At 39.2% G+C, this 24,730-nt stretch overlaps 1 protein-coding gene across 6 annotated transcripts in view; it reads right to left on the bottom strand.

Moving 5' to 3' along the window:
- Positions 1-3,841: 3,841 nt before the first annotated feature.
- Positions 3,842-24,730, bottom strand: part of AZI2 (5-azacytidine induced 2) — a 33,483-nt gene continuing 12,594 nt past the window's right edge. The window contains exons 2-9 of one of the 6 annotated variants that reach the window (XR_005722057.1): positions 19,166-19,386; positions 17,616-17,741; positions 17,046-17,145; positions 15,776-15,924; positions 11,552-11,610; positions 7,841-8,048; positions 6,509-6,627; positions 3,842-4,487 (exon numbers count right to left, since the gene is read on the bottom strand). Coding sequence is in view for 2 of the 6 variants with exons in the window: in XM_040246343.1 (XP_040102277.1) it covers positions 4,075-4,487; positions 6,509-6,627; positions 11,552-11,610; positions 15,776-15,924; positions 17,046-17,145; positions 17,616-17,741; positions 19,166-19,381 (1,182 nt within the window). In the remaining 4 variants the exon portion in view is untranslated. Of the gene's footprint in view, positions 4,488-6,504; positions 8,049-11,551; positions 11,611-15,775; positions 15,925-17,045; positions 17,146-17,615; positions 17,742-19,165; positions 19,387-24,730 lie in introns of all 6 variants that reach the window. The other 5 variants (XR_005722059.1, XR_005722056.1, XR_005722058.1 and 2 more) reach the window with 5 other exon arrangements.

The following is a 24,730-nucleotide window of genomic DNA, read 5'->3' as shown; positions in this document are numbered from 1 at the left end:
GATCTTAGTACCCCTGTCACAGGCAGGGAGGGTTCTAACCAGTGACCAGCAGGGAAGTCCCTGCATACATCTTTAATAGGAAATTTCCTAAAATGTATTAACACTCCGTGACCTGACCTGTTAATTCTGCCACTGAAAATATTTTAATGTTTTTAAAAGTCTTCTTTATAAGGATGAATGACCATTTTGTAACATAGTAATAAGAGTAAAAATTTTATGTCCCAGTGCAGTAATTTGGTTGCAGGCTTAGCTTTTATATTAAAAGTTGCTCTTTTTTTTTATACAAGCTGTTTAACTCTTCACCATAGCCACTGCAACTAGTTTCCAGGTACTTTATGTGTATTTACATATATGTATATATATTTATTTTATATGTACTTACATAGTTCTTATTAAAATCACAAAGAGAAATTCCTAAGATTTACCTTAGGCCCCAGTCCCATGAAACAGAATGAACAAGATTATAATCTTTTAGGTTTTTGGCTAAAATATCTGGTTTGTAATCTGTATATTCCAGATACAAGGAAACTTTTCCCCGCAAGCTAATTACGATTTACAGCAGCTTGGTAAATGACACTTTTGTTAAGTAGAATTGAGACATTTTCTTTTTCTACATGGTCCCTCTAGAAACTGGAAACTCTTAGGTGCCCGGCACCAGCACCTTTATCACGTAAGGAGCAGGAATCTCTGAAGTATTTTGGGGACCTCAGAAAGAGAGGAACTCAACCACATGTGTAGTATCGCACCACTTGTGTACGGATGAAAAGGTGGGAGACCAGGGCGGCAGACAGCAGTGTTGGGGTAAGCAAGCCCATGCGCTGCTGGGGGCCTTTTTCTGTTGAGCAGTCGGATGACTTACATGAAGAAGGGGAAAGATACATTGAAAAACTACATACAACCTGCGGCTATTCTGTAGGGGCCAGCTTCATTTTTATGTGGACAGTTCATCTGTGCGGAGGTTGCATCCTTACTGCTACTGGACAGACTGGCTTAGATTGTAAACACGTCCCTGCAGGAAACGCGTTCCCGGCCACTGGCGCCCTGCGCATGCTCCCTACCTCGGCCCCGTCACGCAATGCCCCCTGACCCTGGCTCTCCTGGGCAGATGCTGGCCGCCGGTCTTCCACCCTGTGTGAGCTGTCTGCTCGAGGGTGCTTCTGGCTGAGAAAGTTGCTCTGTTCCCTAGGACTCGGCCCGTCGGTGGTTGAGGTCTGACCTCTTCCCCCTCTGCCCCTCTGGTTTTCAGGGAGTCACATCCCTGCTCTGCTTACAAATTAGGTTCCTTTCTAGCAGAACTTCAGTTTCCTTTTAGAGAAGATGTAACTTCTGTGTTAGGTAATGAGGGGATAAAGAGGCTTTTTTGGTTATCAATGTTCTTTTCAGTCTTGAGTTATGGAAGTGCTGAACTGGGTTATCCTTATACAAACTGGAGACTACGGACTTCCTTGGTGGTGCAAAGGTTAAGACTTTGCCTTCCAGTGCAGGAGCTGGGATCCAATATGCTTTGAGGCCGAAAAAACCCAGACATACAACAAACGATGTTGTAACAAAGACTTTAAAAATGGAAAGAAAAAAAAAAAAAAAAAAACCTGGAGATTAAAGACATTTTCAAGTGAGTCTTTTGGAGTAGGGGGTCCCCAAGCTCTGGGACCTAATGCCTGATGATCTGAGGTGGAGCTGATGTAATAGTACAAAGAAAGGAAAGAGAATGCACGATAAATGTGAGGCACTTGAGGCATCCTAACCATCCCCCAACCCTGTTCACGGAGTAACTGGCTTCTATGAAACCAGTCCCTGGTGCCAAAAATATTGGGGACCACTGCTGTGGAATAAGTTCCAGCTAGTGGGACGTAAGTCAACAAAATTTTCCCTTTCAAATAAGCTACAGATGGGCCATTCTCTCATTTCTCTTTGAATCTCACCATTAACAAGAGTGATCATAAAGGGTGCATTTAAAAAATTATGACTGGGGACATGTTGGGGGGTTAATTTCCCCTACAGTTTTACATCATTTGTTTAGCACTTTAAAGTGTCAGGAACATCAACCATGGACTTTCTAGTATACCTGTCTGACAGCTACCTTACTGTTCAGATGCAAAAGCACTGTCTCTTCGAAAGTTGATTTAACAAGATGTCTTGTTAACAACTAATAAGTAGCACCTGACCCTGAAATATTTAGGCAAGGACAGTATTTCACATCTACTTCAAACAAAAATAATTTAAGTAAACAATGTCTTGGCATTGTTCAAACCATTAATCAAGCCATTCTGTCATATGACTCATTTTAAGGAACATTCCCAATCTTGCTTTTGAAACAGGCAAACCAGTAAGCTACCCTGAGAGATTAGATACAATGTGCAGCTTACGCAGCCAGAAGAGTTTCTGCTGCTTTGTTATTACACAGGTAGTTGCTTCCCTCAGCTGAAGCCTGGAGCCTCCTATTAGTTTTATGCATATTGGGTTTTGTTCTATTACTTGGCAGGAGATCCTACTCCCCTGAGTCAGCTGTGTTCATCTTGTTCATTGGTCAGAATAAATTCCAGCATCTGACACCAACTCTGTTAATCACAGACAAGCCTGAATAAGTGAGGAGGATAACAGAAATATCTGGCGAATGGGGAACACTGCTTATATACGGATGCTATTCAGTTAGTGTATAAGAGATCTGAAATATTCTTTTTGAGTCCAAGGTGTTTGAAACTGTCAAAAAGGATAAAAGCCTTCTGACATCAAATGCTTAATCTGAGGCAAAAGATGTAGGAACTGAGAGTTATTACTAATATTCTTAATATTATCACCCTGAAATATACAGAGGAATTTCCAGATGAAGTCATCGTTACCATTAGGGATCGTGCCCACGTCTCCTGTGGGTCCTGTCTGCGTGGGCAGGTGGATTCTTGGCTACCGAGCCGCCTGGGCGGTGGTGGTGGTTCAGTTGCTAAGCCACGTCCCGCTCTTCATGACCCTGTGGGCTGCAGCCACGCCCGTCTTCCCTGTCCTTCACTGTCTCCGGAGTTTGCTCAGACTCACGCCCACTGGGTGGGTGACGTTGTCGTATCCTACCATCTCACCCTCCGTCGCCCCTGCCCCTGCTCTCACCACCTGGGGAGCGCCACCGTGACATCAACGCAGCACAGAACTGGGTTTCTAGAATCAAAATTCCTCGTAAATTAAAAACCATGTTCTCAATAAGCAAATCACTAACACTTCAAAATAAAGTCTAACCGATGAATAAGCTGCTGTACGTTCATGGCGGGTGTAGACCCTTTGAAGCAAACAGCTTTACAGTTACATACCCAGTGGAGTTTTCACTATATGCTGAAGATTAGACGGAAGCCGGTATGATGCTGTTCCCACTTCTACCTGGATAATGTACTGTAAGTTTAATTCATACAACATACAGTTTTTTAACTATTTCATCATTTTTTTTCAGTTAAGACTTGAGGGATGTATTAATACCAGGACAGAGTTGGCTGCAATGAGGTAATTTCAAGTCTTAAAATCCAGATGGCAGCTTCAAATTTTATCAACATTGTGATTAAAAAATGATTTTAATCTTAAACTTTGAGACACTATAGCACATATAGATAAACCAAATACTACTGTTCCACTGTAATAATATTCTTATCTGTACACATTAAAAGGTCAGCGGGAATGTAATCTATTCACATTTCCATCTGTTCCCTTATGCAGCTTAATATGACCCTTCTCTGATATAATGGTTTCCTTTTTTATTCTTATGTTAGGCATTTCATACGCTTTGTAAAACCATGTCTGCAAACTTTCAGTTCCATTCTCAATGTGAAAGGCAGAAATTTACAATGATCATCAAAGGTAGAACTGTGATTTTGAAATACCATAAGTTTATTAATTTATTAAGTACTAACACATATTTGATTCTTAGCCAGAATACAGAGCTGGAGGGTGTTCTTCCATACTGAAAAATCAACTACATAATATGGTACATTATGTGCAAATGTAAATACTGAAAACTCCAAAAGTTTAATCAAAATCTGCTTTGCTAATGATTTTCCCAGAAAACCACTGAGGAGAACACCATGAATCTCTTCAGAATTAATGTTTATAATGGCAGTTTTGATTATGTTGATCCAAGTAATGCAGTGGTGGCAAGTTGGGTAAAGGCAAAGGTTTACTTTTCATTTCCCCAAATGTCGTCTCACTTGATTTAGGAGGGCTTGGGAATACCCAGGAATTATCTTCCAGGGAATTTCTGCTGTAAGAGTTGTGTTCCTGAAAGTGTGTGCCATCGTGAGGAATGGATCGCTCGTGATCTGTCCACGACTGGAGGGCTGCCTTCTCCGATAAAACCTTTGCGTCTCCCGGTAAGGGGGAAGGCGTGGTATGGCAGAGAGTTCTGCCATTTGGTGAGAGGGGGGCATGTCTTCTGTGAGTTGCAGCAAAATTCGACAAGTGCAGTTTTGTGCTGTCTTTACCCAGGTCCTCCATGCATCCTGCTGGGGCGCAAGCTGCAAAGAAAACGCAGGCTAAGCATCAGCTGTCTGGCAGTTACGACCATGAAATAGTATACGTCTGGTTAAGCTGGTTGACTCTAGAACTGGGAATGGACACTGCCGAGTCAGTGCAATCACCGTGGCCCCGGGACTTGAGGGATGACAGATGCTCTCAGTTCTAATTTACCTCTTGGTAGATAGCTGATCTCTCATCTGCAAAAATGGACACTGTAATCTTGCCCTGCCTGTATCACAGTGAAGTTGAAGAAATTACTATTTTAAAAAGCTAGAAGGTGGTCCAAAAGTAAATTTTCCCAGGAATGATTATATTGTGAATTGTTGAGACAAATGAAGTTTATATATGTTAAAAGGCTTTTATGAATAAAATAGTTTAAAAGCTATAAAATCATCTTTTTTCTTGTAAATGTTAAATTCTGCTATGGTCTCAATATAGTTCACGTTTAAAAAAAAGCAAAAAAAAAATGTATTTAGTAACATGTCATGGCTTAGAATACAGACCACAGACGGCACAGAGCCAGCGAACGCCTGCTCCCTTTACCTTCACCTGCCCGGGAAGCGGAGATGAAGCTCACCCTGAGCCCAAGAGGGACACCATGTGCAATCAATGCCTGACTCCAGTTTTAAAGAAGAAAGAAACTGAACCACATGATACGGTAAGCTCGCTACTGCCCTTTCTCACGGGAGGTGGCAGTGCTCAGCTTCTGGACTGTGGTGACATGTGGCTCTAGAGAAAAGGTGACTGCAGCTCATCTCGTCCGCTCTGCAGAACCTGAGCTCTGTGGAGGAGAGTGGTGGCCCCGGGCCTGGCACTGTTCTTGGAACCGCGCTAGAAACGTCACAGTCCAGCTCAGAAGGGACCCGACAGTGAGCCATTTCCAAACAAGAGGACAGCACTTCTCCTTTATTACTTTTTGGAAGTTCTACTTAGAAGAGTTACAGGAAAACTCACTGAAAAATTACTCTATGAGTTTCTCTCAAGAGAAGTGCTATTTCTACCATCAACTTAAAGTTGTCTCCTGTGTAACCCTGGCCGCTGGAAAATCAACACAGAATGAATCATAAATTAAGTTGGGGCCTGCCAAAGCACCTTGTTACTCTGCTGATCTGTAAGTAACCAACCTTAGAAAAGGAAAGGAATTCTGAGCTTCTTCCCTGTCCCATCCTGTCCCCTACCCCACAGTAAACATTCCAGAGAACGAGTCATAAAATAATTCTCTTCTGCCCTCTTTAGAACAATCTGATGTGCAAATAATAGTTTTAAATTAATGATTTTTTAAAAAATATAGTTACTCTCATGCCTTGAAAGTTTAGGACATTCAAATTTACATTAACAACTACAACTATTACGTAATGAAAGGTACAAATGCACTTATTTTTCTCTGAGGTATAAACAGTAGCTTTGGCAAAGCACCCACTACTAGTTAACACAAAACTGAAAGGTTTAGTCAGCTAAGCAGTTAAATATGAAAAAGCAATGAAAACTTTTGTTTGGTTAGAAGGGCTAAATGAAAAGCATCTAGTCTCCATTCGAAATTATCCTTTATGGAAAGAAAAATTAAGTTTACAAAAATGGAAATAACCAAATAAGCAATTAGAGCTATCTTTTTGAAAACAATGTAAAGAGCTAGGTCTTTGGCATATTTTGAAGCACTGGAATGAAAATAGCTTTTGGTGTCTTGCTGTCTTTTTTTTTTTAATATATGAAGTAGTTGTGGTAAAAGGTCAACTAGAGCAAACTTAACACCTCAGCCTTGAACACATAAGCAACACTTGGCTGAGAAAAAAGCCACAAGGGGGAAAGAATACAGTACTGAAGAAACACACCAGCAACACCTTTATGTGTGAAGCTGACCGGTATGAGGTTGAAGACAGAGCAGAGAATGGGAGGCTGTGAACACACTACATATACTTGGGCTTATCAAACTCATTTGATAAGATTTCGATAAGATACGGTCAAGAGCTGCTCTTCGGGTAGTTTGGCTGGAGTCAGTGGTTTCCGGCAAACACTGACTTGCCTTTCTTGATTGCAGTTGGGCTTTTCAGCTTTCTCAGTAGTTCGGCTTGTACTTGAGTCACCAGATGCAAGTTAGACATTTCTCTCTTCAGTTCCCAGTATGTACTTTGCATATTGTCACTGAAATACAGGGTTTTATTTTTTAATGGTTGTTATTCTATATGGACAGAAGGGAAAATCTTCAACATATAAATGAACTTACCTGCATTTCTGCTCAAATTCATTTTGAAATAACAAAATAAAACTTCCCCATTAAATATTAGTTGAAATATTTAATTAGAGCATTATATAACAAATGAAAAAAATCTTATTCACAATAATAATGACCTAAATTTTATCAATGAACTGAACTGTGTTAAACAGAATGGTAATATAAAAAGTATTTTAAACAAATTTAATAGTTCTCAGTATTCAGATTTTATGACAGCCTACAAGGTGCAGTGGTGTTAATATATTTAATAGTAAGGGCTATGTTCTTCACTTGCAAGTCTGATCAAGAATTCAGCGATGTTCATTCATGTATGGATTTTATTAATATTTTTATCTTTTAATTGCTGTTTTGATGTTGTGAATGCTGTTACCAACTGCTGAGTGTATACCCAAGCCCACATGAAAGTACCATCTGGGTCTCACGCGTCCCCTTCTCTCCTGTCTGACTGGGCTGTCTCAGCCGGCTGGCTCTACACCAACGTGACGTGACAGGCCAGAGACGAGGGGCTGCAGAGGGTCGCAGAGACGACTTGGACTGCACAGAGCCCCATTCCTGTCACTGAGAACATCTTCTTCAGTTCCCTGGGAGGTCATAAATCAGCTATTTTAAACCTAAATTTATTGAGTTTTATCTTCCTCTATGCATTCTTATTTGGATAGTCTTTTTTTTTTTTTTTAGCTTCTTAGTTGCCAACTAAATAAATTGAAATCCTCAACGCATATTCTTGCTTTGCTGCACGAGAATACATAAAACGTTAACTCTAAGAACAACTGATCTCATATTGTTCAAACAAGCCCTACTGCCTCTTAAAGATATTAGTGTAATTTTAGTAATAAAATCAAATTAAACAAACATGTCACTTCAGGTTCAATTTTTGTCTAGCTATAAACAAAAACCTCTGAGCAAACTTCAAGGATAACTCTTTTTTTTTTTGATAACACTCTTGATATCTAAATCTAATATCCTAACTATGAAAACAACAGATATAATAAAAAAGTTATTTTAATTATGTAAGGCTACATACCTTTTTGGTCAAAATATTCCCATTCCATTCAGACTAAAATTCTTTCAATAGAAGCAGGAGAATAAACTTTACATTGCTTTTGAGAATAATCTACTTACTTGTTTTATTCTGTTGTAAACATCGTTTGATAACCAGTAGTCTATTTTTGCAGGTTTTTGACAGGTGTGAGAGAATCAAAGATTAGTGAACCGCCTCTGCTTCAGCAGTCAGCATCTGAGCTGTGTGCCACTCTGCGTGTCTCACACAGGCACTGTCTTAAGTGTGAAGAGTCGTGGGTTCCTGGCTGCAATTCTGGGCATCACTGTGCTTCCCCAAAAGAGTTACTCAAGTTACACAGCAGCTAAGTGTGTGTAAACACTGTACATGTGCTAATACATGCTTCATGACATGAATCATACAGCTTACAAACAGCATTTGTTATTGACGTGCGATGGTAAATCAGTACCTGACTTGGAGAAAAGCAAATAAGTACTCAAGACAATGTGTGGATACTGGAGTATCTGATATCTCACCATTCAACACCGCTACTTGAATAAAGTAAGAGAAACAGAAATAACAGAGGTGTTGGGGCAGCTCTAATACACATTTTCCAATTCAATTTAGTGACTGCTTATAAATTAGGTTAAACTAGAAACTAGGTCACCAATTTAACATACATCTATTAATCTTTTTCTTTTGCCTTGAATGTCACCTGAATTGAAAACTACAGATATAAAAATCTAATTATTACGAAGTGTAAGCTCTCCCTCTTGTGGATGGCAAAGTAATGGCAGTTACTTTACGCTTTACAGTTAATATTAAAGTCTTCAAAGTGTGTTGCAAAATCTTAATGGTAGAGTTGTCTATAAAGAACTCATAAAAACGACCTTAACAATGAGATGCAACACCCAAGTATCCCAAACGACAGCTGTAAACAACAAAGCAGAAGCGACAGGAGGCTAGACAGGCAGCTCACCAGCCGCACCCCAGCCTGGCGGCCTCGGGCTCGCTGGATGGGCTTGCTGGGCGGGGCGGGGGCGGGAGAGCTTCCCGACTCCAACAAGCTGCTGTGCAAAGGGCCTCTAGTGACCCAGTCCCGTGACTGACTGCCACCATTTTAGGCTCACATCTTCACACCATCCTCAGCTTCAGCTTCATCACACTGACTGCTGACACAACCTTCTTGGTCCCACACCAAGAAGGTATGTAATTCCACACCATAATGAAGCTTGCCTTACCCACATCTTAAGGCGGGGGGTGGACGTCCAGCTTACATGGTAAAAACGGTAAAAGCTCAATTTTCTTAACTGACACTGTCCATTCAACTCTTCAATACTGAAATGAATGTGCCTTCTACAAGAAAAATCTTTTTACTTCGTCCTATTTTTCTTTAGCTTTTGAAAATTTACTGAACTATCAGATTCCCCAGAGGAATTAAAATGAAAGTACGGGACAGTCTCAGCCAAGAACTCAGGACTTAGGAAAGTATGTTTTGACGACTGTGATTTCCTCAAACAAGCTTCTTTCAAATATTAGTTGTAAGGCGTAACAGGCAATCATTTTACCCTGCAACCCACACTCTGGTATGTTCTATTCTGTTTTATTCCCTATTTTTAAAATGCTTAACTCATAAAATTTCATGATCATTAAGGCAACACAGTACAGTGTGAAAAACACCAACATATTTCCTATTTTGGAAACCAAGAATGTGCATTTGAAGTGACCCCATATCTAGATCTGGCTTCAGAATTGAGGGCAATAACCTACAGGTAACCCTAGCCAGCACACTGGCAGGGCAGTGGCCAAGCTTCTGACAGGTAGGGCAATTATTGTTGAATGACACATATACAACGAGGACCATAAAAAGGCCTCCAGTAATTCAAAGATTCACTCAGGAATAATACTGTATCACCTCGTTCACCCTGCAACATGATGAGGAAATGCAAAAAAAAAGAGGTGTTCCAAAAAAGTGTCTTCCACATAATTGGAAAATAATCCTTAAAAATACCTAAACTGGTAGCTAATGGTTTTATGGAAACATGCCATGTACTTCTCTCTCCTAAAATAGTAGACTTAATTTATCATCTGAATTATTCCATTCAAAAGTGGATGACATAACTTGCAAAGATTAATAAAACAGGACTATAACTGGACATAGGTATAAATGATAAATCTTGAAGGAAAAAACAAGATAAGACGCAGTTAAGAATGAGACTATATAAAATTTTATGCATGATATTAGTTTACCAAAGGTAAGTCACAAATCTGGTTATTAATTTTCTAGCTGCTTAACCAGAAGACGGAAAAGTGGTCAGTTCCACAATCCACACTGCTATGGGTTTGCAAAAAAAACACAAACATGCTTGGGCATGGGGAGCCATTAGGACTCACTTTAATCATACAGTTCTTTAACACAGAAAAAAACAGACTGAACTTAATTCTAAAATCTGTTTCTCTCAGTTGATATCCCCTGAATTACTACTGAGCTTTAGAAAACTCAAAACAGTATTTTGAAGCCACAATTATACAGTTCTATGGCCTCAGACGTCAGACTCACCTCCTGCGGCTGCCTCCCTCGTCCAAAGCCTGCACAGAGCCTTCTGTCTTGTCAGTGCTACGGTGCCTTCAAACACACATCTTTTTGGTGGGTGGGGGGCAGCTTTTCCCGTTAATTCTCAAAAAAGTGACCCCGATTATGTAACATTGCCCATGAACGGATACAGAAGCCTGTTCTATACCATGTGCTTCTAAGAAAGTATTTACATAAGCCCCTTTATTTGACCTACTCTGATTCTAACATGCGTCTTTCCAAAAAGTGGCTTAGGAAAGCTTATAAAAATGACAAATGCAATAAATTAATAAGGGGAAACCTAGGTTGACAGGAAAAATGGTAAGTTTGACACAGAGGACATCTTTGAAAAATAATTCACAAGGACAGTGTACTAGGCGCATGTTTTAGAAAGGAAACGCTTCCTGGCTGTGAGTGTAGACAGAGGTGGAAGGCATCAAGTGGAGGCATGGCAGGGCTGAGCAGCTTCCAGCCTACGAGGCCTCCAGCACTGCCGTCCCCCACACCTGCAGAGGGGTGGCCCTGCATCTGGAGAGGGGCCACATGGGCTTTCATTCAGCTGTTTTCCCAACTGAGCGTTTCTCTCCACTGGGTGTTTGATAGGAGGAATAGGTATGAGATCATTCAGTAAATTTTGGAAGCCAAACTATCCAACAATGAAGTCAAATGTGTGTGTTTCACTGGGTGGAAGTGTCCATGAAGAGAGGGGATGCTAACACAGCACAAAAAAATCATCAGATAAAACAATGCACTTATGTTACTGAAACTAAAATGATACATGTACTTAAGAAACAAAGGGCTAAAGTACCATACATACACCCTGGCAGCTACTTTTAGTCTTAGCCCAAGAAGATGGCGCTCTTAAAATTCATGTCACATTAAAGGCTGAGGCTGTCCAAGTCTGGCCCTAAAACAAAGTGATACTGCCAAATATGGAAATGCATAGTCTTCACGTAAATCTCAGAATTTATTACAGAATACTTCTACACAGCTAGCTCCCTAATATTCTATCTAAAACAGTACTGAATGTTCAAAAATTTTATCTAAGGCATCATAATAATATGCATCTTTCTACTGCTCAAGTTCAAGCCCATTGTTAAGGAAGAGTTAAATATTTTTATAAATACACAGTGATCAGAGATTTCATGCAGCACTCAAACAGCGTCAACCTGTTTTAAGGTTAAATCATAACAGAAGCACCTAACACGGTGGCCAACAGAACAAGAAGGTGTCTCTTCTGAATGCAGAAGAACGGTCGTACCTTGAAACGCTCAGTCTCTGCGGATCTCTGCAGTTCAGATTGTCTTCCAGAGACGGATCCTGTCATTGTTTAAAAAACAGTTTAAAAGTTGTAATCATTACCTTCTATTTATTCTCAGTACTTTACTACTCTACATATGCTTCAGCTTTTACAGAATACATCTGTAACCATAGATCTTATATTCAATGTTAATAAAGTAACTCCAAATCTGCCAGGTATTTCTAAATCATTTCTAATTATTTAAAGTCATTAATGCTTTAATTTTCTTTTAAAAATACACCTACTTTCACCTAAGACCTTTCAGTCGTACAAAATATATTTCTGAAGACACTAACCTGAAATCTGTACTCAAAAAATAGTAACATTTATCAGATTACTGTTTGTTCAAGGTATAGCTCAGTGAATTCCATCAGAAAATGGAAGTTTGTTGGTATTTCACTTTTGGTATTATTACAAAAAAGTACTCAAATTTAACAGGTTACTGTTTAAATGATCAGCATAAATGTCCTCTTTCCATAATAAAATGATAGGGAAAGGATTTTATATAAAGTCCTTATATACTTTCAAGTTTTAGTAACTTAGGTTATAGATGACAAAAAGAACCTATAAAAGGTATTTAAAAGTGAACTTAATACATTTAAGATAATTCTATAACACACTATTTGCAATGCATTTCAATTTGAGGCCTAGAACAAATAAAAATGACTCGCACAGGCACCCATTCTATTAGCAGAAGTGGCCAGTATAAACTGAGAGAATAAAACTTCATTTTACCATTTCTTGTATCATTTAATGATATAAGTGGAACAGTAAAAAGCACAAAAGGAATTCATGAGTCCTCTGAATCTGGGAGTGTAAATCATCAAACTGTGTTATAGAAGTTAAAGTATCTTTGGATCTGATTGTTCAGAAAACGGCAACTAAACGCTGCGAACGATTTAGCTGCATCTCAAGGAGCCCTACGGAGCAGGGACACAGAGCTGGCCCCTGAGTCAGAGGGAGTCTGACCACGAATAAAGGACATAACCTTGGACCTGTTCCTTTCCATTTCCTCACAGGAAAGGAAGGAGTCAGATCAAGTCACTTTTAGTTTCTCTGTATAATTAATTAAATTAATTAAAAATACACGTTTTACTTACAGTATTATTTACTTATTAAGTAAATAGTATACTTACTTACTTAAATAGCTTAAATAGTATACTTATTTGTTCAGTTGCCAAGTTGTGTCTGACTCTTACAGGCATAATGGAAACCTTGTTTTTTTAAAAACCAATTAAACACCAAACACCAAGCAGTTTGGGTTGGTAAAGTATTTCTCCAGCTACCACCTAACGATTCAGAAAAGTCTCAAGTAAAGTAACAAAAAGCACAAAGGAACTGTCTCTAACATGCAAAGACCCTGTCCTGGCCGGTTCTTAGCTGCCATGTCCTAAAAGCACTGCGAGATCTGCTGCTCAGCTCCTGCCATCTGACGTTTAAAGCTTCGCATGAACAGGCTCAGAGCTACAAAGTCCTAGGAAGCACTGTTCCCGTTAAACAGGTTCCTGTACTTCAGGGCTGCTCAGAACCTGCAATCTGCACAGCAAACAGGGATTCTAACGGGGCTGACGCCAGCCACCACAGACGTCTGTGCCAACTCCATTCGACCAGGGTTCCCTACACTTTGGCCCTAGTGTCTCCTTCTCAAAGGTCCCACTGTTCTGAATACAAATGGCTTGAAAACCAGAGCATACAAAAAGTAAAAAAGGCCCACAGTGGAACTGACCCTGAAACTCTGACCCCATTAATATCAAACACTATCTACCTAGCTTACGACGTACTTAAAAGAACCCACCAAAGCCCCACTATTCTTTCATGGAGGATGTTATTTCATACTTCAGAGATGTTACTGTTTCACAGGAAGTACCATCTTAAAAATATTTTTAAGTATGGCTGCAGAAGATTTAAGATTATTCATATGAACATAACTGTCTCTCGCTGGCTTGCTGACTCCCACATTCAAGAGGACTCTGACAGCACCACCTTTGAACGAGACTGAAATGTACACATCCCACAATATCAAGATATTGTGATATCGGAACCCTTGATAAATCTCCACTCCCTCTCTCCCTGGTTCGTCTTTGGTTGTGAACACTGTTTAAACTTCCCTTCCCCTAGCCATTCTAATGAAGGACGGATCTTAAATTCCTTCTTCAAAACATAAAAATTCCTCCATTATCTCACCTTAAACTCTTAAAGTTTTAGAGTGTGAGATTCAATTTCATCAGCAGCAAGACAAGTGATTTCTAACGTTTCTTCTATGTTTAAAAGACTTTAAAAGTCTTTCTATGATTTGTGAAAGAGGGATTAAGCTAAAAGCAAATTTAATCCCCTGGCGCCACCTAGTGGAAAGCATTAAACAATAAGAATTTAACTGTGTATCACTGGTACACAGACACACCCCTTACACCGACAGACCCCTCAAGTGCTGCTTTTCTGGATTAACCTAACTGCATTTTTTGGAAACACAAACTATGTGCTAGGCACCATGCTGCTTTACGTACTGCCTAACTTAATCTTTTCTTGCAAGCACATCTTTTTAAAAGTAGTGGTGACTGGGCTTGTGGGACAAAATGCCGGAGCTGCTGAAAGGAATTGTGTATGCGATCACAGGGGCAAAGCTAGGAAAACCAATTTCAGATGTCAAGTTCCTCTTTCCTAAGAGCTTTCTTTTGGTTCTAACAGGAGTTGAGAGTAATTCTTATAGGGGGTATTTCCCCTTTGTCAGGCCTGGGGGCTGCGAATCAGGTTCTCCCTGTCCAGTGCAGAGGAATTTACTGGGTAGAGGCCAAGGCAGGATGCTGTGTTATTCTTACTGCCTATCTCCTTCTTCACCAGTGGTCACCTTCAGTAAAGACCACAGTACAGAAGAGGGGCCTGTTAGCTCATCTAAGGACACGTGGGGCTTGGGTCAGAGCACCGGCGGGCACCCAGGCAACGTGGGGAAGCTCTTCTCTCAGGCACTGGCTGCCCAGGAGAGCCCAGGGTGGGGGCCCAGCTACTCAGGAGTGCTGGGTGCTCTGATGGGCAGAAAGGCTGACCCTGTGAAACAACTGTCCAAGAGGCTACCTTAGATTGCAATATATGAGAGTACAGAATGTATATAATTGCCACTGAACTCTAGGGAGTAGTTAACTTTTCAATTTCTTATAATAATTGTTTTAAACTTTGCATCTAAAGCATTGCTCTCACTCTGCTTTGCTTCTCTATCATTCCTTCTTTTTACCCTCAGCCCTTTCTGTCATGACATCTGAAAACACATATCCAAGCTTTTCAAACTTAATGTAAAGTTGTCCCTCGGTGTCCATGGCAGCCTGGTTCCAAAATTCGCAGTAGGTACCAAAACGACTTGGATGTTCAAGTCCCACGTTCACCCCTGCATATCTTCAGGTCAGTGTCCATGAACTCAACCAACAACCAGCGGCCTAGTCGGCAGCCACCTCTGGTGGCCCTGATCCACAGACGTGCAACCTGCAGGTTTACCGAAGACTGACTGCATATTTCTTGGAAAAATCTCTGTATAAGTGGACCTCCGCTGGTCACACTCACACTGTCCAGGGGTCACTGTAATAGCAGACAGACTCTGAATGATCTGAGAGGCAACCTGTGTTTCAGTGGATGACTTCAGGCTAAACACACCTTAGCAGCTCAGCAGGGTTTTCTGTTTTGCTTTCCCTGCCCCTAATTCTTGAATTCTTAGCTATCTGCTGAAAACTAAAGTTGCTCCGAAAGTATTAGACTTCTGAGAATTAGTGGATGCTCAAAAGTTTTGTTTTAATAATTCTAAAAATCAAGTCTCTTGTATGTCTAAATTAATCAAATTATTAAGTTAAATAAAATGGAAAACTTAAAACTTGAGTTCTCTTTAAACTTTACAGAGAAAAAAATGACTTAAGGAGATTGAAAGAAAGGAAGCTGAAAGAACAACTTTAATTAACTAATAAGGTTTTCAAAAATTAGCTTTTAAACAACAAAAGCATGTAATTCTGGAATTATGATAAAAGTATACAGTTACCAAATTTTAGCAAAAACGATTAAAGGGGAAGATAAAGGTGAATCTTCACAGAATATAATTCTCTAAGTAGCTACAATTTACATTGCCTCTGCGATCTGACACCTGGTTATAAACCCCACACAGGATGCAGACAGCACACCGGGTTTCTCGAGTCAGTGACTTGGTAGTACCGTTTGTCTGGCTTTCTGCAGCTCTGTTTTGAGATCTCTACATTCTTTCCTCATCAGTTCCAGTTCCTGTTCCAAACCATGGATCTTCAGGTCGCAGCTTAACTTTTCCACCTCCCAGTTTGATGAAGGAGGATTTAAATTTCTTATCACTACAAAAAGGATGGACATTAAAATTGTTATTTCTGACTTCTACATGGGCTGCAGTTCAAAAAAGATTATGTTAGTAAAATGGAGGTAAAAGAAAAACCAATATAAAACATCTACAATTAAAACGTTTTTGAAAGACAGTAAGTACTTTCAAGTGTCCAAGCTGAGATATTAGCAATCTGATTTTATACAATAGCATGTATTCATCACCCCCATTCCTGATTTTCTGTTTAAACAGCAAATTTGTCAACCTGAAACTTTAAAATATACAGTGCATATCAAGCATATGCTGAAATGACAGATCAATTACATATATATGTGAAGGTTAAGACAGTGATTAAGAATGAAATGACGTGAGTAAGCTGAGGCTCACTCAGCTAATCATCCCATCCAGTCCTTGTAGAAAGGATGAAGTTTGACCATCAGGCCTACAACATGACTTCTGAACAACTTCATTCATAAACATTCTACTGTACGAATGCAGCACCACTGGATACGGACTAGCCCTTATCCTTATTAAGGGATATCCTTACTAAGGAACCCTTATCCTTATTAAGGAACTAAAGACTTGGTTCCTTAGACTCTGTCCATAGAAAAAGGCCCGCTCACTTGCCATGAGAGATACCCCCTCAACCTGCCGTCAGGCTTCTTAGAGGCCGCGTCTTGAGCTGTCCCCTCAGAGCCTGCTTGCATGGGGGCAGGCTACTACCCAACCTCAATCCTAACTTCTCAGCATAGCATCTCAGCTGCACATTTTAACAACCTTCAGAAACTGGATTAAAACAAACAAAAAAGCAGCTGTAACTACTAAATGACAGGGTACCCAACGTGGGCAAGAGGCTTTATAGAATATGGGACTGTATTCCTTTCTTCACCTACTTCATCACAAACCAGCCCCGAATCAACCATCAAATTTTCTCTAGGAAAAGTGCAATTCACACCGAAGGAGAAGTTAAGAAGGATTTGATATTTGGTAAAAGCAGAACACAGAAATTAACATAAGCCCTCAAAGTAAAAAGTAAGTCCTTAGCACACAGACATAGAAAACTGATCATGGATATAACACATGAATGGGAAATCGTATTGATTGCGGTAGAATATTTGTAACAAATAAGTGGCCTACCCTGCTGAGTTTCCACCTCTGTCCTTAGCTGGAGGAGTTCTACTTCTTTAGATTGTAGCTGTTCATTCAACACTTTCAAAGATTCAGAGTTGTCTTTATTCTAGTTAAGTAGGGAAAATGCCACATTACAGTCAATAAAATCTAAAGATTGGTATTATGTTATATATTCATTTTCAGGCAGATTTGAAAAAACAGATTCCAGCCTCTTAAAAGCAAGGTGGGAAACTGAATGCAGTTTTCACCAATCTCTTTTCCTAACTTAGGACATTTTTTCACTGGCTTAAAAAAAAAAATAGAAAAGAAAACAATGATAAACTCTGAGTCACAATTTTTCAAAATAAGTTAGTGGTGTTAGATATACTTAAGACCTAAACATCATTACAAACTGACTACTTACTTTATAAAGAAGTAAGTAAAAAATATTCCTATTAAAAATTTTTCTGCTTTTGCCTTGAGCACGCAAATTTTTTGTCTAATAAATGTAAATATCTCTCATTTCTCATTTTAAACCTCCTGAAGGAGAAAACTCATTTGCAACATACAGATTCCATTCTTTACAGGCCAACCTACCATTTTATCCAGTTTGTTTTTCAGATTATCCCTATCAATGCAGACCTCTCGGTACGCGTGATAGGCTTTATTTACTTGTTCCCGTCCCACAGAGCTTGTTTCTTCATCCTTTCGAGCTCCTATAAGCTAAAGGCATAAAATCAGAAGACGAAGCTTACGAGGACGTTTGACATCAGCGAAGAAGTCAGCCTTCCGATGGCCCCGCATCTCACTTTATTTACACTAATGCAGGGAAGAAGCCTGAACCACAACCACAATCAAGTGCACACTCCACCTCTACACGTTTACGCTTTAGTGATCGAGGAAGTAAAAAGCACAGAACAGCTATTTAAAAATCTTCTTTTATGCTTTTCCTTAATCAGTATCTTATACTTTGCTGTATCTTTTATAATAATTCATCATACTAAAACAGTACATCATTCTTTCATGGAGCTTCTGTTTTCCAAGCTAGAACACACTGTTTATTTTCCATCATCGGAAAAGTGAATATCAATTTAGTGTGTACTTGACACTTTAAGGAATAGAAGTGTTAGTTCATTAAGTGCGGTATTAATGCAGAACAAATTATTAGGACTGTTGATCACAAAGTACAGAAATATTTCCAATATTACTTACCACATTTTTCTATTGACTTTTAAAATAAACCTAACTACAAACTCCGAAATGATATCTTGTTTCATTCTATCCCAGTATGTCACAAATGTATTTAATAGTCACTAAAGAAAATTCATATGAATATTAAGAAATCAATTATTTTTACAACCGAGTCCTCCTTTTCTTACTTCCTGCAAATGAGTCAGTCTCTACCAAACTCCACCCTCAAGTCTGTACAGTTAGATCACTCCTTCTCATTCTGTGGAAGCTGCTGTCTGAACACACTACATGGAAGAGCTGAGGATCATAAAGCATGATCTGAAGAAACAGGAACTCAGTTAAACTTTAAAAGTACATGGATACGTGAGGAAGACTTCCCAACACATAAGCAAAGCAGATGAGGATTTATAATTGAGTCAGCTACCTGGCTTATGTTTTCTGTAACATTTAGGATATACAGTTTCTGCATGAGAAAGGTATAAACAGAGGACATTAATTCATCAGTTAAACACATTCTTATTAACATGTGTTTGAGAACAAAAGAGAATGCTGAGGTAAAGATGTCAGTCCTGGTGAAATTTCAGTCCTGACAAAATCACTACTAAACATATTGGAACAATGTTCCAGGAACTTCTTCCTTTCTCGATATACAATTTTTTGCATAGGTTTAAACATCCTGAATGAAATACACACAGTAAGGCAATCTGAAAGAGGTAAGAAAAACATTTGAACTTTAATCCCTTCATGTTGCTAAATCGTCTTCTGCACACATTCACTAAGCATTATGATACGCGAAACACAGAAGGCCAAGTAAAATGTCCAGGGTTTTGAGATTAGCAGTGACTTATCTTTGGAAATTTGGTACACTCATGGAAGACAGAGCAGACAAATATTTAAAATTTCAAATACTCTGAATTATTAAATCGTAAACACAATGAAGGTGATAGACAAATTACCTTTTCTTCCAAAATTCTGATTCTTTTTTTTAAGAAAGAGTTCTCTTTCTCTGAATCCTTAAGTCTTTTTTTAATGTCCTCATATGCAGTGACGAGGGCAAAATGTGAGGCAACAGATTCATCTCCTGAATATATTGAGACTGGAGTCACTGGGTCTCTCCTGCGGGCTTTTTCGTGATTCAGAATACAGATATCATCTTCCACCAGTGCATCCATGACAGCTGTTTAAAAATAAAGACATAAAATAGAAATGTCTAACAATAAATAAGCAGAAAAAAGGATATTGAGAGAATAATACGAACACTGCTGAAACGTTTAAAAGCTCCCATTTCTTTTTTCTTACTGAAACACAGCTGATGTATATATAAGTTTCAGGTGTACAACAGAGTGATTCACAATTTTAAAGGTTCTATTCCATGTACAGTTACAACACACTGGCTCTATTTCCTGTGTTGGGTAGTGTATCCTTTCAGGTCATTTATTTTATATACAGTAGTATCTCCAGATTCCCCATGTAAGTGACACCATGCAGATGGTCTTTCTCTGACTTACTTCACTAAGCATAATACCCTCCTAGTTCATCCACGTTGTTGCAAATGCAAACTCTCCTTCTTTTCTATGGCTGAGTTGTATCCCATTGTCCACACGCACCATATCTTTTTTCTCCATTGATCAGTCAATGGACACAGGTTACTCCCATATCTTGACTATTGTAAACAGCGCTGCTATGAACAATGGGGTGCATGCTATCTTTCCTCGTTAGTGTTTTTACCTTTTTTGGATATATACTCAAGAGTGGACTTGCTGGTTCATATGGTAACTCTATTGTTCCTTTTTTGAGAAAGCTTCATACTCTTTTCCACAGTGGTGGCACCAATTTACATTCCCACCAATGCTGTACAAATGATCTCTTTTCTCCACATCCTTGCCAGCATTTGTTATTTGTGGTCTTTTTGATGATGGCCATTCTGACAGATGTCAGAATTATAGTCTCATTCTATCCCACTGTAGTTTGAATTTGCATTTCTCTAATTAATGATGCTGACCATCTTTCCCCATGTCTGTTGGCCATCTGTATTATCTTCTTCGGAAAACTGTCTATTCAGGTCTTCTGTCCATTTTAAAATAAGGTTGTTTTTTTGATGCTGAGTTGTGTTATTCTGGATGTTATCATTATTGATTTTATCATTTGCAAATATTTTCTCCCATTCATTACACTGTCTTTTCATTTTGTGAATGATTTTCCTTGCTGTGAAATTAAGTCCCACTTGTTAACTTTTGCTTTTGTTTCCTTTGCTTTAGGAGACAGATCCGAAAAAAAAAAATTGCTATGATCTATGTCAAAGAGCATTCTGCCTGTTTTCTTCTTTTATAGTTTCAGGTCTTACATTCAGGTCTTTAATCTATTTTATGTTTTGGATATGATGTTCGAGAATGTTGTAACTTCACTCTTTTACATGCATTGTCCACTTTTCTTAGCACCGCTTACTGAAGACACTGTCTTTTCTCCACTGTATAGTTTATTAATTTTTTTTTTTTTACTGAAGGGTTGATTTACACATGTTCTGTTAGTTTCAGCTATACAACTAAATGAACGAGTTTGTAAACTCTCTTTTGCTTTATTTCAGACAACATGAAAATTAAGGAAAGGGTGTGTGTGTGTGTTTCTGGGTCTGTTCTGTCATAATGTAATTGCTTTTCTGATTTTATAACCGAAGGCTTCCAATTACTCCCAAGTAAAGTCAGAGTTTGACATGTCCAATGATTTGTTTATATCAAGGATTATAGGAAAATTAGGTTAAAATAAATGTGTTTTACTACAAGTCTGAGTAGGTGAAAGCTACTATTCAATCATTCTTCACCATGACCAATTTAAAAACTTCTAACCATGTAGGGCAACTCCTATTCTTAAGTTAGATTCTTTCTCAGTTTATCAAAAAAGTTAAGGGCTAAGACCTGTTATATCCTCCCAAAGTGGTAGATCCTCATGACCATAATTAACTCCTGCTGTTTCCAGCGCAAACTGCACTTTCTCCTAATGATGGATAAAGAGGTAAAGTTTTCTTCCCCTGAGGGGTTTACTTTCTCCTCTCTGGATTCAACTCTATTCTGAAATAACAGTAAACATCATTCCAATCACACTGCTAGTAGTTGAAATCCTCTTATTTCCTGTCCAAAAAGAAATACGATACTGTACACCTCAAGTGTCCATGTACATTTCCATCTAAGACTCTGTCACACACACATTATGTCTTAAAAGAGGAACAGCAGAGTAAGAGTACCGGCTAGTAAGTGACAGGATGTGGTCTAGCATAAGGAGAGGTAAAATTGTGCTCATCTTAGATGTCTGATATACATAATATCTTAAGAGCCAACTAAATGGACAGGATTTATTCAACTGGAATATTCTTTTTCCCCGCTAAAGGAGTAAGTCAAATTGCTCTACAGAGTTGAAACAGATGGTGTCCCACAGTTTGTGCACCTTGAAGATCCGAGCCTTTATGCCTTTGCTCTGCACAAAGTTCTAACTAGATCAGTGGTGTGATTTCCTACGCACGCATTTTTATCACGAAATAATCCTTTACTCAGCAAGGAAAACTCAGTGTGGGAGATAGCTGTGTGGTAAAATAGTTATTATGCCATAAAGGGAAGTAATATATTTGCAACAATACAGAATGTTATAGCGACTGAGAGGTGGGGAGGGGGAGGAGTTTCAAAGGTCAGGAAATATCAACTGACTCTCAACCATGCATGAGGGTGGTTATGTTTACTGTACTTACAGTACTTAAACTTTAACCGTTTGCTGCCAACAGTGGTAAGAAGGTCAAAGGCTTGAACCAGTATGGGGAGAAGGGATGAGGAAGAGAATAACAGGCGATGAGACTGGAAAAGCAGAATAGAAACCAATGAAAATGGTCCTTTATAATAAAGAGACTATAGGATTTGATCCTTATTCCGTGGAATTTAAGAAAAACGTGGATATGAGTCAAGAATGTGAAAAACACATATACAACAACTATAAAACATATTCACACTCAAATGAACTACTGAGTACTGCACAAAGTAGTTCACCAATGCTATCCCAATTAATTCTCATGATTACCAATGAGGTAGGAAAATCTTGTTGGACCCATTTCACATCTGGGAAAACTGGGGCCCATAAAGATTATGAAATTGAACCAAGATGAGCGAGAAATAGACAAGCACAGCAAAGAGAAAATTCACTAGCGCCACGCATCAAGCTTACTGTTCCAGTGACTGCCATTCAAATTTATTATGAATGAAAATGGAAGACTTGATTCCTATCCTTGCAAAAATAAACATAAGATCAAGTAAGTATTAGAAACATTAATGCTTATCGTGTGACTCCAGACACACCCAATTTCTAGAGAGTAAAAGCTGCAGGGCCAGGGAAAAATGAGATCTTAGAAAGACACCAAATAATACAAGGCAGGTATCCCACTGTGTTTTTCCCCATACTGAAAGGAAAACTGCCTGCAAAGTAACAAAATAGGCCATGTGTGACCTTTGGCTTTATTGCTTATGCAAGCACCCTTCTCCGACCTCATTGCAACAGAGAAGTAAAAGGGAGCTTCAGCAGTCCACTCACAGTAAAGTCAGATTCAGTTTTATGTTCTTTGTGATGTAAAAAGTATTTGTGATATTCACAAATATCCAAAGTATTGGCCTGGGAAAATCTGATTTTCTGGATAAAGGGTAAAAGCCTAACTGGCTATTATAAACTTAACAAACCAGACTAAGGCAGCTTTAACATTTGTCAAATTTTACCGTATACTGTAATCTACCTTTATTTACCATAACTTAAATTATCTTAAAATAACAAACTTGTGTTTATTTTCATCTTTAAAAAGTGAGTACCATGAGCAGGATATCATTATCAAAGATAAGAAAGATCAACCAAAAAGACTGTCTTGTATAAGAATATTCTAAACAAACTGAGCTGACCTAGAGTAGTGTTTGCAAAGTGACGAATGGACAACTACCTTAGAATCATTTGGGGTTCTCTTCAAAATTACTGATTGCCAGGCTCTAATACAGGTCTATGCAAATCAGAACGCTGGAGTAAAAAATGTTAAGCTGAACTGTGAGTCATCAGTCCTCGTAATTTTAAGTCTCATTTCAATTTAAGGAATATACTCTGCGGTATTAAAAAATGAAACTTCCAAGAATGATTAAAAGGAGCTTTGGTCACCCAATTCCAATGTGGAGGTGGCAGCATCTCCACACCATCAACTGCCAGTGCTCTGGACACCAGCTGGGGGCCCTACAACTCAACTCAGACACTTTACTGGACATGGCATCAGATTCCTCAGGGAAAGGGCTCAGCCCCACGGCACCTGCCCCCACTTCAGAAGCCAATGGCAAGCCCAGGTTGCTAGCTGCAAACCAGAGGTTCCAATGGTTCCCTCCAGTTCAGGATGCCAATCACCAAGTCCAGATTGTTACTCGTACATCTGACCAACTGGCTATAAAGCAAAGGTTCTCATGACCTTCTTATATTTGATTACTCAAACCCATTTACTCACTTGATTACTATTAAAAGATATGACCCAACAGCAGATGTAGAAACAGGCAGGGTGAGGTGCTGAACAAAGGAGCCTCTGCCCTTGTGGAGTTGGCGGCCAGCACCGGGCACTGAAAACATTCTGGTTCACCCACCTGGAAGTTCTCTGACCCTCTCATCTTTAGGTTTTTAATAGAGGCCTCATTACATAAGCACGACTGACTGAATCACTGGAAATTGACTCAGCCTCTCTGACACCCACCTCAACAGCCCAGGTCAGGGGAACTAAAAGTGCTAATCTGCTAATCAGCTGGTGAGATCCTCTGGCAAACAGCCCCCATCGTTAGGTGGTTTCCAAGAGTCACCTCACTAACATAAATCCAGGCAAGGGGGAAGGTCTGCTCTGCGTAAGGAGACCAAACGTTAGGACAAAAGATGCTCCCTTGAGTCACGGAACCATGGATGAAGACCAAATGGACGTGTGCAATATGCTTCAGTCATGTGAGTGACTACACGTGCATTTCTTACAAATCACAGCATCGCCAATGTTAACGGAGAAAGATGGAGACAACTTGCCAGAGGAGGTGGCAGAAAAGCGAGCAGTAGTTTCTAAAGACTACAGGAGAGACATAAAAGGAAAAAACGCAAGCATTACTCATCAGAATTATTTTAGGAGACCCTGACTTTCAGTCTTGACTACAGTCAACACCAAGAGGATCCTCAGCTGAGATATGCTACATATAATGAGATGAGAGACTAGAAAAAATAGAATTATCTTCTGACACCAGATTAGTCTTTTTTCCAGAAAAAAATATGATTATCCTGTCATATTTAATCATCCTAATATTTACTATTTATTGATCGCTAACCATATGCCACGTACAAGTGTTTCCCCATAGTAGGAAAGCAGAATTTGCCACCAAAATACGTCTCTTTGGTCATTTCCTAAGTAACTGCAGAAGCAGGGGAAAGACTATGAAAACCAAAGAGTAGTTACCCTTTTGTAAGAAGCATTTACATTTATGTGGGAAATCTCCATC

The sequence above is a fragment of the Oryx dammah genome, unplaced genomic scaffold (assembly GCF_014754425.2).
Source record: "Oryx dammah isolate SB20612 unplaced genomic scaffold, SCBI_Odam_1.1 HiC_scaffold_9, whole genome shotgun sequence".
NCBI classification, from domain to species: Eukaryota; Metazoa; Chordata; class Mammalia; order Artiodactyla; family Bovidae; genus Oryx; species Oryx dammah.
The sequence above is the reverse complement of the archived record's forward strand: the minus strand, read 5'-3'. Positions and strand labels throughout refer to the sequence as shown.